This window comes from Quercus suber, unplaced genomic scaffold (genome assembly GCF_002906115.3).
Source record: "Quercus suber isolate HL8 unplaced genomic scaffold, Cork oak 2.0 scaffold_214, whole genome shotgun sequence".
Taxonomy (NCBI): domain Eukaryota; kingdom Viridiplantae; phylum Streptophyta; class Magnoliopsida; order Fagales; family Fagaceae; genus Quercus; species Quercus suber.
This window is the reverse complement of record NW_027069672.1, coordinates 206,332-225,680: the sequence shown is the minus strand read 5'-3', so window position 1 is coordinate 225,680 and position 19,349 is coordinate 206,332. Positions and strand designations below refer to the sequence as shown.

The 19,349-nt window shown below is 39.8% G+C and overlaps 1 protein-coding gene across 1 annotated transcript; it reads right to left on the bottom strand.

The window, feature by feature from the left end:
• Positions 1-12,296: 12,296 nt before the first annotated feature.
• Positions 12,297-18,767, bottom strand: LOC112039554 (polyamine oxidase 5). Its single transcript, XM_024072432.2, has 10 exons — positions 18,163-18,767; positions 17,134-17,249; positions 16,944-17,032; positions 16,383-16,496; positions 15,742-15,829; positions 15,499-15,584; positions 15,301-15,403; positions 14,353-14,450; positions 13,083-13,512; positions 12,297-12,850 (listed from the first exon to the last, which is right to left on the bottom strand). Exons 1-10 carry the CDS (start codon positions 18,200-18,202, stop codon positions 12,536-12,538), a joined length of 1,479 nt encoding a protein of 492 aa, XP_023928200.1. The 5' UTR covers positions 18,203-18,767; the 3' UTR covers positions 12,297-12,535.
• Positions 18,768-19,349: the final 582 nt, after the last annotated feature.

Genomic DNA, 19,349 nt, shown 5'->3' with positions numbered 1-19,349 from the left:
GCCGATGGGGGGTATTACCTCAAATCCAGGTCACCCATCATTAGGCTTATCTCGTGCCTCCCCAAATCTAACAAATGGATGAAGGATGATTACCTCATCGCTTTAGGGGCGTGGCATGATGGTCTCCATTGCCCAGTCCGAGAGGGAGTGCCAGGTGGGATACCTTAGAGTTAGGTTTTCTAGCATGAGACTTAGATTCTGTAGCCCTAACCATATCATTATTTATCTGTCATTCTACTGTCTTTTGATGAAAGAATTTGATTTTCTAACAGTGTTTTGCTTCTCGACTATGTTTGCAGATAAGAATTAAGTTGCTCCTCGGCTCAACCTTACCAGCGTTGCAGCTCTCAACTACCTGCTATGGTCAAAAAAATTTATGAGCGAGGACCGACAATTGCAGGCTGTCCATTTGATTCTAGATTTTGATCCTATTTCAAAGATTTTTCAAGAGGTTGGCCACGCTATCAAAGCTGGTGATCCTTGGATAAACCACATTGATGTGTCAAGGCCGGATTTCCTAGCCCGAGAGGACCTTTCCTCAATCATACTACCAGCTTATCAAATCCTTCCTCCACTCGTAATACCATTACAACAAGTCCCTCTCGGAGCAACAGCTACAGCAGAAGAGAAAATTGCCTTATCGCGCTTATCTTTGGAAGAAGAGATAGACTAGTTTCGCTTTAAAGGGGAGGAAAGAGTCCCAGAAAAGCCTGTGGAGCTTTTGGATTCCAAAACCAAGTTTGACAAGCTTTCCTTTGCTCGCCCACCGAGGTTAGTTGTCACTCGGATTGATTCAAGCAAAGAGGAAGAGGACGGAATGGACTTGAAGAGAAGATCTAGCCTGAAAGGTTTGATGGCCAACAGGAATAAATGGGGAACCTCGAAAGACGTCCCCCAAACCCTACCTCCTACCAATCTTCCCCCACCTTCTCCTCCTCTTGCTGACCTCGGATTGCCAGTCAATCCCAATTTAAAGAAAAAGAGACCAAGTCAGGACCTGAAGGAAGGTGAGGTAGCCCTTCAGAAGGGTTCCAAACAACAGAAAACAACCAAGGACCCTAAGGGCAAGAGGGCTTCCTTGGTGGATAGTAAGGATGAGGCTGAGGTACACCGGCAACAGTGTATTTGGACTCCTCGGATCGAGCTGGAGGGGGCTCCCATCCCTTGGGATGCTTCCATCTGGGAATCCCAGCGAGGGCATGCCAACCACCTTGCTTAGGCTTTAGAGTAGCCCCTTCTCCTCCCTAGGGATATGGAGGCTTTTCGGCGCACAAGGCTCCCTGATCTATTCATGTTGCTGAAGAGAGATCTTGCCATGGTAAACTATCTCCCCCCCTTCAAATGTTAAGAATCTCTTCCTTTCGCCATCATCATCACCATTTTCGTTTTTATTTTCATTTCATTTTTTTTTAATTTCCTTTATCGTTTTTATGTAGGTCACACAGCAAGCTTATATTTCTGAGGAATGGGTTCGAAATGCCCATAATAAAGCTGAAGTCGAGAGTAATTCCTAGCGCGAGGTGGAGAAGGCTCTCAGAACCTTGAAGGAGGAGCACACGGCATTGGGCAATAAGTTAAAAGAGATGGATAACGATCGCAAGAGTGCCCTAACCGGCCCGAAGACAGCTGAAGCCTAAGCCGAGGATTAGCATAAGTAGCTCTACTCCACCGAGATAAACTTGGCCACCCAAAACAATTGGTTCTGGACCTTAGGGTCAAGCTGTAGAGGGTCAAAGAGGCAGCTCGGGTGGCCAAGAAAGCTGCTAATGCTACAGTGATCGCGTCCTACGAGTGCAAGGTGGAGGAGATGGAAAAGAGGCTGGCCGAGGAGGTAGCCGAGATGTGCAGGGACTACTGTACTGAGTCCTGGATGAAGGCGCTTAACAATGTGGGGGTCCCTGTTGACTCCAAGTTGAGGAAGGCTGGGAGTGTATTTTTCCCAGAACACATCCGGGAAGTTCCAGCTGACCTCCCTCCGACTACTATTTTACCCCTCCCTCCTCTTGAGCTGGTCTCCAACACCTAGAACCTTGTTTTAGATGTTGAGATCCCCTCAGGAGCAGTTGGGAAGGGTAAGGAGGTCCTACCCTTGGCCAAAGATATTCCTTCCAAGGATACCCTTTCCATCAAGGATTTGGTCTCCCAAGCCAAGGCAGCCAAGTCAAAGTTTGATACTAAAGATGCCAAGCTCAAGGACACTAATCCCAAGAAAGGCTCTCAACCCGCACAAAAGTAGTTGTAGGATCTTTTTTTTTTTTTTTTTTTTGTGGTCGCATTGTTGCCCTTTTTTTGTTGTGGTTTCTGCCAACGTATGTAATGTAACTACTTTTGATTAATGAATGGGCTTTTCTCTTAGTCTCTTGTGTCTTTACTTTTCATACTTTCGAGCTTATTGTTATTACGAATAAATTTGACCTGTTGCCACTTCAGTTTTAACAAGCACTAACAACAATACCTTGCCACTAGTGTAAGTAATTTGACTAGGTACCAACAATAAATCATTTACTCTACATTTACATTGTGAGTTGCTTCTTCCGTGATGAGGGTCTAACCAAATAAAGACAAGTAGTAAACTTATATTTGGATGAATAATTATGGATTTTAGCTTACCTAGGACCATCAATCCGAGGAGTTGGCTGTATCCTTTAAATCTGTGTTGACGCTTAATGATTAAGTCTTAGTTTAGACCCTTATAAAAGTTATCATTTGTGCTACCCTCCCCACGTCATCTGGTCCGAGGACTTCAGGCACGATTGAGTTTCAGCTTAAACACTTATAAAAGTTTCATTATGTTAACCTCCCCACATCATCTCTGGTCCGAGGACTTCAAGCATGACTGAGTTTCAGCTTAAACACTTATAAAAGTTTCATTATGTTAACCTCCCCACATCATCTAGTTCGAGGACTTCATGCATGATTGAGTTTCAGCTTAAACACTTATAAAAGTTTCATTGTGTTAACCTCCCCACATCATCTAGTCCGAGGACTTCAGGCATGACTGAGTTTCAGCTTAAACACTTATAAAAGTTTCATTGTGTTAACCTCCCCACATCATCTGGTCCGAGGACTTCAGGCACGATTGAGTTTCAACTTAAACACTTATAAAAGTTTCATTGTGTAAACCTCCCCACATCATCTGGTCCGAGCACTTCAGGCATGACTAAGTTTCAACTTAAATACTTATAAAAGTTTCATTGTGTTAACCTCTTCACATCATCTAGTCCGAGGACTTCAAGTATGATTGAGTTTCAGCTTAAACACTTATAAAAGTTTTATTCTGTTAACCTTCCTGCATCATCTGGTCCGAGGACTTCATGCATGATTGAGTTTCAGTTTAAGCACTTATAAAAGTTTCATTATGTTAACCTCCCCATATCATCTGGTCCGAGAACTTCAGGCATGATTGAGCTTCGGTTTAAACATTTATAAAAGTTTCATTGCGTGTCAATTTCTCCATAGCATATGGTTAGAGAACTTCAAGCATGACTATGGTTTTGTTTGAACACTTACAAATATTGAATAATGAGAGATATAATGCATTTAATAAATGAAGATATTGGTAGAAGAAACTTTCATTATTAATAATAATATTTTTTTAGGTTGTTTACATTCCACGAGTATGGTATTGCATGTTCATCTAAATCTTCCAGAAAATAGGCTCTTATACCAGCTACCGAGGTGATGCGATATGATCCTTCTCAATTGGGTCCTAACTTTCCCCACGTCGGATTCTTTGCAGTACCCAAAACTTTTCTCAACACCAGATCACCAACTGCTAATGGTCTCAGTTTTATGTTGGCATCATAACCCTGCTTGAGTTTGTGTTGGTAGTATGCCAATTTAACCATTGCATTTTTCCTTTTCTCTTCAATCAAGTCTAAGCTCTTCTCCAGTAGCCCATTGTTACTGCTTAGATTGAATGAGCTAGTCTTTAACGTTGAGAAGCCAGTCTCCAGAGGGATAATAGCCTCAGCTCCATAAGTCATCGAGAAGGGGGTTTCTCCGGTGGATCTGCGAGGCGTGGTTCGGTATGTCCAGAGGACGTGCGGTAGCTCTTCTACCCATTTTCCTTCGCATCATCCAACCTCTTTTTAAGTCCATTCACTATGACATTGTTGACAGCCTTAACTTGTCCATTCCCTTAGGGATAAGCTAGGGTGGAATACATATTCATAATTCCCAACTCAAAGCAATACCTCCTGAAGGATTTGCTATCAAACTGAAGGCTGTTGTCCGAGATGAAGGCATTAGGGACCCCGAACCGGGTGACAATGTTTTTCCAAACAAACTTCTTGGCGTCCACGGCCCTGATATTTGCCAGGGACTCGCCCTCCACCCACTTGGTGAAGTAGTCTGTGCTGATTAGCAGATATCTTTTGTTTCCTATTACTTTGGGGAAAGGGCCTACAATGTCTAAGCCTAATTGTGCAAACGGCCAATGGCTGGATAGGGAGTTAAGGACTTCTCCTGGTTGGTGTATGTTTGGCGCGAACTTTGACATTAGTCACACTTTTTTACATATTCATGTGCTTTCTTTTGCATGTTCGGCCATCAGTAGCCTTGAGTGATGGCTCTATGTGCCAAAGATCTACCTCTAGTGTGGCTTTTACAAATTCCCTTATGTAATTCTTCGAGGACTAATTCCATTGCCTCGAGGTGTACGCACAGTAGGTATGGCCCAGAAAAGGACTGTTTGTACAATTTTTGATCCTCGGACAACCAGAACTGAGGAGTTTTTCTTCGCACTTTATCAGCCTCGGACTTCTCTTCGGGCAGGATATCCTCCTTTAAGAACAATACAATGGGGTCCATCCAGCTAAGCCCCATTCTAACTTGGTGGACGTGAATCGCCTCTCTGTACATCTCTACAGGCTTGCATAAGTCTTCTACAAGGATGACACGAGGTAAGTTTTATGCCGAGGAGGTGGCAAGTGTGGCTAGGGAATCAGCATGGGTATTTCCACTCTGGGGAATATGTAACAGATTGATGGATTCGAAGCTTTTCTGCAAGTATCGAACCTGGCTTAAGTACCCTTGCATTCTCTCATCCCTTGCTTCAAACTCCCCTTTCACTTGGCCGAATACCAATCTGGAGTCCGAGAATATCTTTATTGCTTTTCTGCCCATTCTTTAAACCATGGTCATTCCCATTAGCAGAGCCTCATACTCAGCCTCGTTATTGGTGGTCGAGAACCCCAATCTTAACAATTTCTCGATGGTCATCTTCTTGGGGGATACTAGTACTAACCCTACACCAAAACCTTTCTGAGTTGCTACATTATTAACGTACACTTCCCAGGATAGGGGGCCTTATTGGGAGATCATGCCAACCGATTTTTCATCCATGGACTGCGTTTCCGTTTCTTCTTCTAATGGGGATTCAACAGACTCAACTACCAGATCCGAGAGGATTTCTCCCTTAACAGAAGTGCTAGGCATGTATTTGATGTCAAAAGCCCCTAGGATCGTGGCCCATTTAGCAATCTTTCCTGTGTAATCGGTGCTCCGGAGCAGAGCTCTAAGCGGAAGCTGAGTTAGGACAATGACCTTGTGTGCCTGAAAGTAATGGGGGAGTTTGCGTGTAGCATGCACCATTGCCAGAATAGCTTTTTCCAGTGGCAGATAGCGGATCTCGGCTTCATATAGTGACCTGCTCACATAATAAACTGGCCTTTGTGTGTCGCCATCAACTTGTATCAGGACCAGGCTTATAGCATGAGGGGCCATAACAATATAAGCTAATAGGACTTCATCAACCTCAGGGCTAGACATGATAGGAGGCCGAGAGAGATAATCTTTAAGCTGCTGGAAGGCCATGGCACACTCCTCGGTCCACTCAAACCCCTTCCATTTATTCATTAGTAGGAAGAAAGGTCGGCACCTATCTGCTGACCGAGAGATAAATCGGTTCAGGGTAGCAGTCATTCCGATCAGTTTCTAAACTTCCTTGGGATTCCAAGGTAGTTGTAAATTGTTGATTGCTTTAATCTGATCAAGGTTAACTTCAATTCTCCTATGGGTTACCATGTAACCCATAAATTTTCCTGATCCCACACCAAAGGAACATTTAGAAGTGTCTCGGTGCAATTTGTGTCTCCTCAGGACTTCAAAAATGCTCTCGAGGTCTCTTAAGTGCTTGAACATTACCTTGCTTTTTACCATCATGTCATCTATATAGACCTCAATGCTCTTGCCCAACTGCGGTTCAAACATCCTAGTCATCATCCTTTAATAGGTGGCCCCTACATTCTTCAGACCGAATGGCATTACTTTGTAGTGGTAATGCCGGTGGGAGTGACGAAAGCAGTCTTTTCTTGATCTTCCAGGGTGAGCAGTATTTGGTGGTATTCCTGAAAGGCATATAGGAAGCTTATTCGGGGATGGCCTACAATTGCATCCACTAGTTGGTCTATCTTGGGCATAGGGATTTGGGTAAGCCTTGTTCAAGTCTGTGAAGTTCACACACACGTGCTACTTCCCGCTCTTCTTCTTTACTACCATAGTATTGGCTAACCACTTAGGGTAGAATACCTCTTTGATAGCCCTCGCCTGCTTAAGCTTCTTTACCTCATCTTTGACAGCTTTAGAGTGGTCCCTGGAGGAGCGCCTAGGAGGTTGCTTCTTGAGAGTGACAGTGGGATTAACGTTTAGAGGATGACAGATGAAGCTCGAGTCAACCCCTAGGGCCTCGTAAGCATTCCAGGCGAACACGTCAACATTTCTTCTAAGAAACTCCAACAGCCCTTCCTTTTCTAGAGTGGGTAACTGAACCCCGATCTGAAAGAACTTCTCCGGATCATCACCAATAACAACCTTTACCAAGTCCTCACACTTCGCCTCATCGGCTGGCCCATCGATAGCCAATGTCGGAGCTCTTAATTGCTATAAGCCTTCTTTGGTATGGGCCGAGGACTCGGCCTTGGGCCGATGCCGGATGGCGGCCACCAGGCATTGTCTAGCCGCGGATTAACTCTCAATAATCTCTTCAATCTAATCTCCTGATGGGTATTTCATTTTCTGGTGCAGGGTAGAAGAGACAACCCCCAAAGCATGAAGCTAGGGCCTGCCCACAATGGCGGTGTAGGGGGAATATGCGTCCACCACAATGAAGTCCACTTCCATTACTTCTGAGCCAGTCTGTATAGGTAGTCTGATCTAACCCCTCAGAATGACAACCTTCCCATCAAAACTTATTAGAGGAAAACTGTAGGCTGTTAGGTCCTCGGGTCTTAGGTTCAGCCCCTTGTACAAATCGAGGTACATGATCTCGGCGCCACTGCCCTGATCCACCATTACCCTCTTCACGTCATAGCCCCAAATCTTGAGCGTGACAACTAGAGCATCATCGTGGGGCTGTATGGTTCCAACCTTATCTTCCTCCACAAAGCTCAATGCTAGTTGGGTGTTAACCTTAGCCTTCTTTGGCTTAGAATTTGAGTCCTCGGTGGGTAGCCAAGCAACATTCATTATCCTTGAGGGATAGGACCCGGTCCTCCCTGGAGCGGCAAAGATAACATTTATAGTGCCCAAAGGAAGTCTCATAGGGGCATCTCTCCGTGGTTCTTGGCTGGTCTGGTTCCCCTAGCCACTGGAATGGTGTAAGAAGTTCTTCAATTTTCCTTCTCGAACCAGCTGGTCCAAGTAGTCCCATAAGTTCCTACAGTCTTCGGTGGCATGTCCAGGCTCTTAGTGGTACTGGCAGTAAAGGTTTTGGTTGCGCCTTGTAGGATTTCCTGCCATCTTATTTGGTCATTTAAAGAATGGCTTATGCTTAATCTTCTCCAAAACTTGTTATACCACTTCTTGGAACACAGCATTGATCGCCTGAGTACTAGCAGATATCGACTGCCCAGCAAAATCTCTTCATGGCCGGTTGTTACTGTATCGGTCCGACCTGAAATCCCTTCTCTCTTGAGGGAAAACCTTCTCCTTTCCTTTCCCTTACAGCTGGTCTTCTTCGACCCTCTTATACTTGTCAATCCAAGCTGGCGTATACTGGTAACTAGTTTCCTAGTCAATGATTTCCTTAGGCCATGCTCGGCAGGTAGTCCAAGCTTGAAAGTGCTGACGGCAACATTGTCAAAGTCATCATCGATCTCGTTGAACATCTCCCAATATCTATCCGAATATGTTTTTAGAGTTTCCCCTTCCCTCATGGACAAAGACAGTAAGGAGGCTAGAGGTTGAGGGACCCTACTGTATGTTATAAAGCGAGCCCCAAACGCTTGAGTGAGCTCCTTGAAGGAATCAATGGAACCTGCCCTCAAACCGTCAAACCACCTCATCGCCATAGGTCCCAAGCTGGAAGGGAAGACTTTGCACATCAGGGCCTCATTTTTTGTGTGCACTGTCATCCTCTGGTTGAAGTGGCTCACATGCTCCATGAGGTCTATTCAACCATTGTAGATGGTGAATGTCGGTTGGTGGAAACGTCGGGGAAGCATCGTCGCTTCAATCTTATGCGTGAAGGGCGACTTGGAAATTTGGTTCAATGCCCTGCTCATAGCGTCATTTCCTAGACCTTTGCGAGGTGGACTCTTACGCCTACGTTTATGGTGGCACTCCTCATTATAGGAGAAAGACTCACTGGTTGGGGTCCTCGACCTCTGCCTATAACTAGCATCCTTTCTATCATCAGAGGAAGCGTCGGAGCTGGAAGGAGTTCGTTTTCGTTGTACATGGCGCAGCTTTCTCTTTAGCTGGTCAATTTCCAGTTACAGGGCTCTGGTACTTTCCTCATGGGAGAGATGGCTCTTACCCCGTGAGTGACTCCTACCAGATTGGACAGTATGCACGCTTCCCTCGCGGTCCTTTCTACGCTCGAGGTTGACGAAATGATTTTCACGTTGGGATCCTATGAATTCTGCCTATTGTGGACCTGAACCTACCATTGTTAGTCATTGCACTCACTATTATACAAGTTCTTCCCACAGACGGCGCCAATTGTATGGACCTAATTTGAACTCTTGGCCCAAGAGGAGTATGGACTCGAGCCCAAATAGCCCTGTGAGAAACCGCACCCCCGGCCCGCTTTTTTATGAGTTGTTGGGCCAAATCCACGTAAATGGGTGGAGTCGTGTTATTACCTCTCAAAATGGAGGTTCGACTAGTTATATCTTTCCCTTTAGATTAAGGGTTTTACAATGGAGTCGCTACTTATTTAATTATTGGGATAAATAAAAAACCCAAAATTAAAAAATTCTCATTTTATTAATTTGAAATTTGAATTTACATTGATCATAGGAAAATTACATGGTTTTGGTCTTAGATATAATCTAAGATAAAGTACATGGCTTTGTTTCCTAGTTACAATCTAAAAATTGGATAAGCATTTGATTTACTAACCCTTGATCTAAGTTCAGAGGCTATGTTACAAGGTGGGAAGGTGTTAGGCACCCACCTTGTCCGATAAAACTGATCTTCTAGACTATGGTGGCTAACAATCATATCATACCATCCAATATGTCAATCAATTTACATGTTGAATTTAATGTGTGTGTATGTGATAAACCCTAATTCAATTTATTAAACATTGCATTTGGATTGAAAAATAAAATTCTAGTGAATGTGTGTGGACGGTGATAACCTAGATTCAAGGATTTGAAAGAATTATGAAACAAACATGTTTTTCATATTTTTGATGTAAATTTAAGATCAAAACTAGTGATATGCCTGAACATGTGATGAACAACCAAAAACATGTAAAGAACGCATAAGAACATTTAAGAACATTCAAACATATTCAAGAGAATTTAAATAATCATTATCATGCTTTAATCCTAAATTCTCATCATGGCAATACAATAAACAAGTTAAGAAAATGGATTATACCTTCATGCAAGATCCATACGATGGAGGAGGAGACTCTTGGTAGAGGTCCTAAAGGTGAAGAAAAGAAGAACTAAGAGAGGGAGAGTGAGTCTCACTCAATACCTTAAGTCTCAGGAAGACCAAGATATGATAAGACTACTCAACTTCACTAGAACTCAAGAGGGGAGAAGAGAGGGGGTTTTTTGGGGTCCTGGAATGAAGGAGAGAGAGAGTTTATATAGTAGTGGTGGAGGAAATATGAATGGAAGGTCATTAATGAGGGTTGACAAAGAATCATGAACCTAGACCTCATTTTAGTTTTGGGAAAAATCTGGTGCATTAAATGTAAAGATTGATGGGAGTGAGGAGCAAGCTAAAATTCGGTTTTCCCGTAGCTGCTGTAACAGCCTGTAGAGCCAATTTCGAAAAATCATATCTGACTCGATTCTGATCGGAATTGTCTCATTCTTATACTCAAATTGAAGCCCTGGATGTCTAGTTTCTGAGAAAATTAACCTTATTCACAGATTCAAAATATTTTGAGAGATATCGATGAAATGGTGAGCAGAAGTCATTTGTTAGAAAATGGTTTCAGTACAATTAACATTAATAGGTCCCAAATTAGTTTCCAATTAACATTAAATGACTCCAATCACTCCCATTTCAGACTTAATTGGTTCCAAATTTACTCTAATTAAAAGATAATTGCACAAATTACTCATTGAATAAGTAATGTTTAATTATCTAATTAATTAGGTGTATGCAACCCACCATAAAATGTAGTCCTAACCAATCAAATTATGACACGTCATTGATCTCAAATTGATTACACTTATAACCAATTGAAATCAATTGTTTATAATCACATATAGTAGGACTAAATTTGGGATAGTGCATCTCAGCCATTAAAACTTGATTTGATGATAACTTTCAATCTGGTAGTCCGATTAAGGCTTATGACCAGTCAGTTTGATCGTTACAACATCAAGATCATTTTAGTGAAATGAGATTAAGGATCTAATGGTCAGAATCAAGATGAATATTTTCAAGGCAAAATTACCCTTTACCCTCCATGTGAGGTTAAATACGGGTTGCAAAATGGGGTGTCAACAAGCCCAAAGCAATAAATTTGTAAAGAGCGAATTGAAGAACTAGGCTTTAGTGAATTATGCAATGAGCTAATAGATTACAAGTTTTGTTCTAGACAGCTACAGTATTTCTTTCCTTATTTTTCGATCCTCTTTCCTTCAGGGGTTTCTCACATTATATATTTCATTCCTGGTGATCTTGGCCCTCCATTTGTCAACCATCCAAGCCATTACTTGAGTACCCATCCTATCAGACACCCCTTCTTGCTCTCTATGAGTTGCAGTGACCAAGGAAACACTGTTCAGAGGTCTTCTCCACATAAATGCAGCCAGAAAAGTAGCTGTAGTGCATTTAATGCGGAGGTAGCACCTTTTCCGTATATATTTTTGGGTTCCCTTCCTTCTCGTATATTTATGAAACATGCCTATGACACTAGTGCCTCTATTGAGATTATTTTCGTTGCTGAAATATGTATCGGAGCAATGTTTGTCGTGGCTCCTCGGACCTCCTTCTACTCCTTTCTTACTCATGAGGCACTGAGTGAGAATCTCTCAGCTATTTGTCCCTCCTCGGACATTCCAACGTTCTCGAATAAAACCCAATATACTGTTTTGGGCCTTGTCCCTACAATTGTTATTATTATTATTTAAACAAGTTATATGACTCAATAAAAGATTCATCATGCAACTAAAACTACATATTGATTGTCTTTAATTGTAACATAATAAGTTGGAACAAGATAACTTTTAGTATATTTGAAACCAAATGTTTTTCAGGTTCAATATACTTAGGGAGACTCATATCAACTTATAGAGACTCTACAACATATAACACCAAATTCCTTGATAAAAAAAAAAATGCTAGGACCACAATTTGCCTACATAACGAGTTGTGAGTGATGCAGTAAAAATGTTTGATTTACAACTCTATCACTCACAGCTCGCCAAGTTGTAGCAAAGTTGTAGTTATAGCATTAATGTTTTAATGATAATAAGTGGGTAAAAAAACCACAATCTTGGACCCAGCCACCCAGGAGGCATGCCATATATCATTACTCTTTGTGGCATTCACGAATTATTTTGTTTATGATCTTCATTCTTATTTCGGTCAACCTAATGTTAGTCTTGTCACAATAGTTGATCTATGCACTTAGTTAATTTATGATATTTATCATTATTGTATTGGTAATGAGAAACTTATACAACTTGAATTTATAAGAAAGTCATCTAAGTAACTGCGAAAACTTTTGGAATTTGTCAAAAAACAAATTGGATCTTACTGCAAACTTGTTTGCTGGTCTTAAAGAAATTTTTGGGTAATTAGTGGGGTACATGGGTAATTTTAAGAATAAGAGGAATGGAGGAAACCCATAGGTATAGTCCATACTCCATAGAACATCTCAGAAACCTCCAAGGCAGATTATCATTATATTACTTAAATACTGGATAAAGGTCTTTTTCTTTCATAACTAGAAAAACAAGAAATGAACATGCATATATGGAAATTTACTCCCATATCTCTTTTCCCCTTTCGGAAGCAAAACCTTTGTCACCACAGAAAGCTGTTTTCTTGTAGCATTAAAAAAAAAAAAAATACAACCTACTATTATTTATTAAATATGTGGATTGTGGATGTTTTACATCCTTGAGATCTGGAGGGGAACTGAATCTTTGAGGATTTCATCCCTAATAGAGCCTAATGGAAACATCTCTATGTCACCGAGTTTCTTTAAGAGAAGCTTCTGACAGTTTTCCGCAGCCATAACTCCGGCGGAGTAAGCTCCATGTACAGATCCCTGGTTTTCAAGACTAACTGCTTCCCCCCCAAAGAAAAGATTACCCAAGGGTGCTCGAAGCCGCTCATATACATCTTCAGGCATTCCAACCAAGTCATATGAGTAAGAGCCAAGAGAGTTTGGGTCTGTTCCCCAACGAGTTACAAGATACTGAACCTGTTTCAGAAGACAGATCAAACATTAGCTTTGAGGCATTGGAATTAAAAATCGATTCTAGGTTTCTTATCAAAAATATGCAGTATCTAGGACACTCAAGATATAGTAAGCAGGTCAATCAACCATCGAAATTTCTCAGTCACCAAACCATATATTTCAATGAGACAGAATGGGTAGAACAATACATAAATTGGCTGAAAGCAGAACAAATACATGAACATAATGAACTAACCGGCTCAGTTGCATCAGGAAACATTTTCTTTAGTTGTGACATCACGAAATCTACAGTAGACTCATTAGACAGCTTCTCAAGGTCATATGCAAACCTTCCAGCAGCCATGTAGACAAGAACCGGATGGCCTGTTGCCTTGTGAAGATTGAGAAAATAACCACAGGCATAAGAATTTGGTGCAACAACACCTAAAAATTCCACATTTGGCCAAAACACTTTATTGAATCGTAGGGCAATCTTATTTTCATTTCCCACACCAAGATCCGAAATTGCGGCAACCTTCCAATCGGGCAATTTTGGCTCGAACTCAATAAATTTGGCTTTGAGAATCCCAAGGGGCACTGTTAAAATAGCAGCATCTGCAACAAAACTTGTCCCATCCTCAACTGTGACCATCACCTTATTACACCCGCTGGATATCTTTGTAACCCTACTCAACAGATTAGAACAAGAAAAACTTTAATACAGCTTATTTTTCTTATTCACATAAGCAATGTTACATAGAGGTAATTTAGTTGAACAGGATCTGTTATACATGCAATGCAATATAAAACAAGAATAAATTTACAAATCTCAGGGTCAAAACTGAATATTGGCTGCATGCAAAGTTAACCACACAATTTGGGGAGCAAAGTTTTTGTTTCTTTGTATAGGGTGGGGGGGGGGGGGGGGTTTAGAAAAATCTGAGCTTAGTAAGTTGCACAGGATCTGTTATATATGCGAGCAATATAAAACAATTATAAATCTACAAAATCTTAGGGTCAAAACTGAATATTGGTTGCATGCAAAGTTAACCACAGAATTTGGGGAGACAATTTTTCATTTGTTTGTTTAGGGTGGGGGGTTAGAAAAATCTGAACTTAGTAATGCTGGTAAAAACTTGATTAATAGGTTCGCCACATAATAAAAACTGTAATCTATTAATGAAATCTGAGCACCTGCTGTACGTCTAGCTAGGATAAAATCTCTTGCCATCATACCAACAACCTAGGATTAAATTACCTTCCTCAAGGACAGTGTCTAATGGAAGGGAAGGAATGTCCTCCAATACCATAGCCAGTAAGCTTTAGAGGCCTTCAACCACTTTAATGTATGACTTGGGGCTGCCAAATTGTATAGGTTGCTAACAATAATCTGATTGTAGTAGCTCAATTTTCCAAATCCCCCCCCCCACCCCCTTGTTTTTGTGTTTTGTGTTCTTGGCATGTTTTCTACGCATCATTTAAATATGTAAATGAATTTGAGTCATCTAGGAAAATGAAAACAATACCGGTGATTCAACCGTATATCAATATCTTTTGCAAGAGCCTTTATTATGGGGTCATAACCTTGCACCATAAGCCCATGACCACCAGAAAGAACATGTTCCTGTACATCAAGGAATAACCTTGACTGTGTAAGCAATAAAATGATGGTAAAGTAACTTAAAAATAGCGGTTACCAGTCACCCCTGGCCCAACACACAAATTTCATCAAATTGACATACATGTATATAACAAAATAATATTTATTAAAAAGTGTATCTTCTTGTTTTAGAGAGAGAGAGTAAAAAATTCTAAGAAAATTTATTTCCCAAGGGAATGGTTTTTCAAACATCATCTAACAGCTGCCATGAAGTACTTTATATAATTTGGAGATCTCTCCTTATACTTGGGAGTCAAGCTACAATCTCTCCTAAGGAGTTTAATTAGTATAACACACATGATTATCCCTAAGAATCTGAAGGACAGAATTTTCTAAAAAATAAATAATATTATACTAGGAAGTTCAGTTTAGATTTTTAAGAACAGAAAGTTCAGTGTCCTATACACACTTATTCAATTTCTATAACACAACAACTAATGTCACTCATTATCAGATTGCCACCCAGCTATATCCTACGAAGCATGGACACAACCTTATGAAGATTGTGACAAAGATGTATTTCAAAACCCATATTCTTTGCCATAACTAAATCTTGGGTACTTCAACAGCCATCTGAAAATCACTAACTTTACTTTTCAGTGGCAGATTTACTTAGCATGGGTAACTGCACTTCATACCCATATTATGTGTTCCCTTTAGAATGTTATACAATTGATATTTAATTAGCAATTTATTATCCTACTTTCTTCTCATTTACAACACTTCAAATCATTGCCTGTGTTATCTATGGTGTCATTCAATAGGTGTGCAGCCAAAGAACTATTAACTGTAAAAGATCAGATACAGCACTTGCCTGATCCCAGCTTTGCAAGGATATCATATCAGCATCTGCTGCAAACCAAGCTTCCAATCTACATAAGTACCACTGCAACACTTCATGGGCAAGTCCTTCTTGTCTATATAAAATGGAAGGTATATCAGTGACACTTAACAGATTTAACAGTTGCAACAAAACTATAAGTCATGTATATTCTATGTCCAGCTTCCGTACCTTAATTCTGGAAGCCTATCCAACACAATTGAAATTGCTTGAAGAACAGACAAGTCATCAGTATGTTCATCCCTTACTTTCCCTGTCTGAAGTGAAAACAGAGAACCAAATACTTTGTAAAATGCCACAAAGAATAACACAATTATGGGAAAAAAAAGATCCAGCCAGAAACTTTAAATAAGGTTTAGAGAGAAGGAGAGAATAGAGTTGTTCCAGCCCAGAACATAGAAAAAAAGGTTCTACCTCTTCGAGAATCCTCTTAAATGTTTCTCCAACTTCAATGACCATCTGTTGAGGAACTTGATGGCCATCCATATCATAGAGTGTATAGCTGAAAGGATCAAATCCAGATCTTCAAGTCAATAGTTCAGACAGAACACACATTAAACTTTAATTATAAAAAGCAATATTATAGTTTTATGTGCAATACAATAGAAATGTGACCTATGAAAAAACTGAACCAGAGGGGTGTATTGTCTGTACCTTGAAGATAACAACAGCAAAAACCGTTTTCTCCGTATCTATCTTTTTACTTATTATAATGTTCATTTATTCATTATATAATAAAGGTAACTATCTAACTTCTAATGTCATGAGAGGGATTTGGCTAAGCCCCAAATCACCTGGGCTATGGGCTCTATCTACTGCCTTTCACTTTAAGGTTGTTACAAATCTTAAATACATGAGAAAAAAGGGCGCATCATATATGAAATCATGTAAAAAAATGATCAATGAAAATCATAGCTCTAAAGGATTATGATAGCCAAAAAGCATTAGGACACACGCCTTTAATCTTAAGAGTTATAAGCTGTGCACCATTTACAGATGCACATATATTGTAAGATGCATAGTAGAATACCAATGTTAAGCAATGAAATGATTACCTTTCCAAATCATGGTCATACAACACAGAGTTGTCACCACTTGTACGATATAACGTAAGCCCTAGACCACGAATCAGCGGAGCCAATGGATTCTCATTGCAAACACCATGTAGCCTGCATGATATTTATAAGAATTAATATGGCATCTATCTTATGATTCTTCAGATGTACAGGTTAAAGCACGCACAGTACAAACTATAAGAGAAGGCACCCTCTATTTGAACACGGGAAATTCTATTAATTAAAAATTCCTATTGTTTGAGATCCAGTATTTTCTGAGGGTCAATAAGTGAAGCAAATTCAATGGAACTCTTCCCTATGCAATGGATAACAGAATCCAACCTAGCAGCAGGGAGTTAGTGGTAAGGCAGATACTGGTGTGCAAAGATAGTCCATAAAAACCACTGACAAGAAGGCAAGTAAACTGGAAATGCTCCCCATGTTCACACTGCAAACATTGATTTTTAAAATTTTCTTTGCATAACTGCTCAACCCATTTGTGTTTAGTGTTTACAACAGCAAAATCACTAAAGTTATCAACAAAGTAATAAGTGAACTTGCCATGATGCTCCCAGATCTACTGGACAACCAAATGAGTGGTCAGTATGAATACGACCACCAAGTCTATCCCTTGATTCCAGCAAGATCACCTGAATAACATGATGATGACAAAACATTTTAGAAATCAAAACAACCTATTGTCTATCACATATATGGGGAAAAAAAATTCTAATGCATTAGATATGATCACCTTAAATGACGCATCATAGAGGGTTCGTGCAGCAGCAACCCCTGATATACCCCCACCAATAACAATAACTGACGGTAGCGAATCCTGTTCCCTCTGAACATGGGGGACAATTTTGCCTAGTCATCATGCATATACAAATCAGCAAAGGCATACATTTTTCTAAGGGAATGAAACAACTCAACAAAGCTACCAGAGTTACCCTCATTATAGAAAAAGATAAATCAGTAATTAAATATTTGAGCTAATGAAGACACCCCTCTGTCAATCAAGGTATTGTTCAAATATTTCAAAAATAGCAAATCTGTCTCAGCATACATTTCACATTTGAGGCATTGAACTGAATCAAGATGGACAATCGAGGGTAAGTACCCCAAGTTTTGGGCGTTGTCCCTAATACAGTGGGGGTTCATTATTCAAATTTAAATTTTCAAGTGACAAAAAAAAAAAAAAAAAAAATTCATAGCCAGTGCACAAAAGCTCCCACTTTTGAGGGATATGAGAGAGGCGATTGGTAGCCAGCCTTACCCATATCAAGTGACAAAAAAGAAAAAGAGAAATTTTTATTTTTAATAATTCCATCTCACACAATACAATATTAGAGATCGAGCAAGTGCCTTCCACAAAAAGCGACCATGAATCAGCCTCTTCAATTAATTAATTAAAAGTAAGACTACCTACTATGATGATAGATCCCGCAAAATTGAGAGCTTTGTGGACCTTCTTATCTTTTTTTTTTAAATCCACATTTAAACCCTTAAAATTTGAGTTCAAATACTAATGTAGGAGGAAAATTGAGGTCGTCCCCTAAACTTGAATGCATCAAAGTTTATAACATTGATAGCTTTCAGGTTAACCGATCCACGCGTATAATAGCAAAAGTATATATGTTAATCCAGATTAAGACCCACTTGAGTCCTTAGAACAAAAATCTTTTTTTTTTTTTTTTAAAATCCAATCCTATAATTGTTAAATAACATGAATCAATCATTCCAATAGATATAAAAAAAACAAAGGAATATATATACTGACCGTCAAGCAGATTGTTGGAGAATAATTCCTTGGAATCCATTAACGAGAGAGAGAGAGAGAGAGAGAGAGAGAGAGAAGGAGGAAGAAGAATTTGGAAAGAAGAGAGAATAAGAATTGGTTGGGAAAAAACAATTGGTGAGAGAGAGCAATGAATGGTTTGAGATATTGGTAAATTTTTAATTAAAAGGGTGTATAGGAATCAAGAAATTAGAAACTAACTGAAAAGAATGATAGAGAATGAAGATGAGAAGGCCAGCAATGAAGCGGCTGACATTGGAGGAAGAACGCAGCTTGTCAAACCAGCTCATGTGTAGGAGACAACAACAACAACAACAGCAGCAGCAGCAGCAGGAGGAACAGCAAACGGCTTTTCCTTCGGTTTTTGTGTCAGAAATACGATCGGATTCGAAGCGTTTAGCGTCGATTGCATAGATCGATGTTTGAGAGAGAGATCCACTGGGCTCGCAGAGATAGGAGAGAGAGACAGAGAGACAACGTGAGACGAGAAGAGTAGTTTTATACTTTTTTTATACAAACGCGAACGTGAATGAAGGTTGCTTTTGCTAGGGTTGGTTGGACGACGAGACAAATATCTTAATATCTTAAGACCTATATCATCATCATCATGCCTTATTTTATAGACTGGTAAAAGATTCGCTAGTCTTATCTTTCGGGGACCTTTCCTTTTCTTTTTTTTTCTTTTTCTTTTTGTTTTTTGGGAGAATCGGGGACCTTTCCTAGTTGTTTCTTACTGTATTTATTTCTTAATTATTTTTTTTAAGCTGAGATACGCAAATTTGTCATTTACCTTTTTTGGAGTAATTATTTTGTTGAAAAATATGGATTTCAAGTTGTTTTCATCCTTAACGTTGGTATATATTTTGTCTTTATCCCTAAAGTTTAAAAAGTTGGTTGACGGATGATGTTAATTTGCAGGTTAATTTGAAGAAGAGAATTTTTTTTTTTTCCTTGATGGTAATGATTCACTCAAAAATTTATTTAAATACATAAAGTTTTAAAAACGTCATTTTATTACTTAGAATAAATTAAGAAAATTAATCAAGGTAAAAGTGTTAAGAGTATACCAATTGACTTGAAAAAGTTGGGTACATGCCTAAATGTCTTGATCACTTAAAAAAAAAATTATAGAATTGAATTTTTATTTCTCTATTATTCTAAGTATTAGA

Excerpts from the sequence above, each read along its gene's own strand:
- LOC112039554 (XM_024072432.2), bottom strand. The coding sequence starts at position 18,202 with ATGGATTCCAAGGAATTATTCTCCAACAATCTGCTTGACG. Across the intron at positions 17,033-17,133 it reads TCTATGATGCGTCATTTAAG|GTGATCTTGCTGGAATCAAG; the intron begins GTGATCATATCT and ends CATGTTATTCAG. Across the intron at positions 15,830-16,382 it reads TATGACCATGATTTGGAAAG|CTATACACTCTATGATATGG; the intron begins GTAATCATTTCA and ends TGATCCTTTCAG.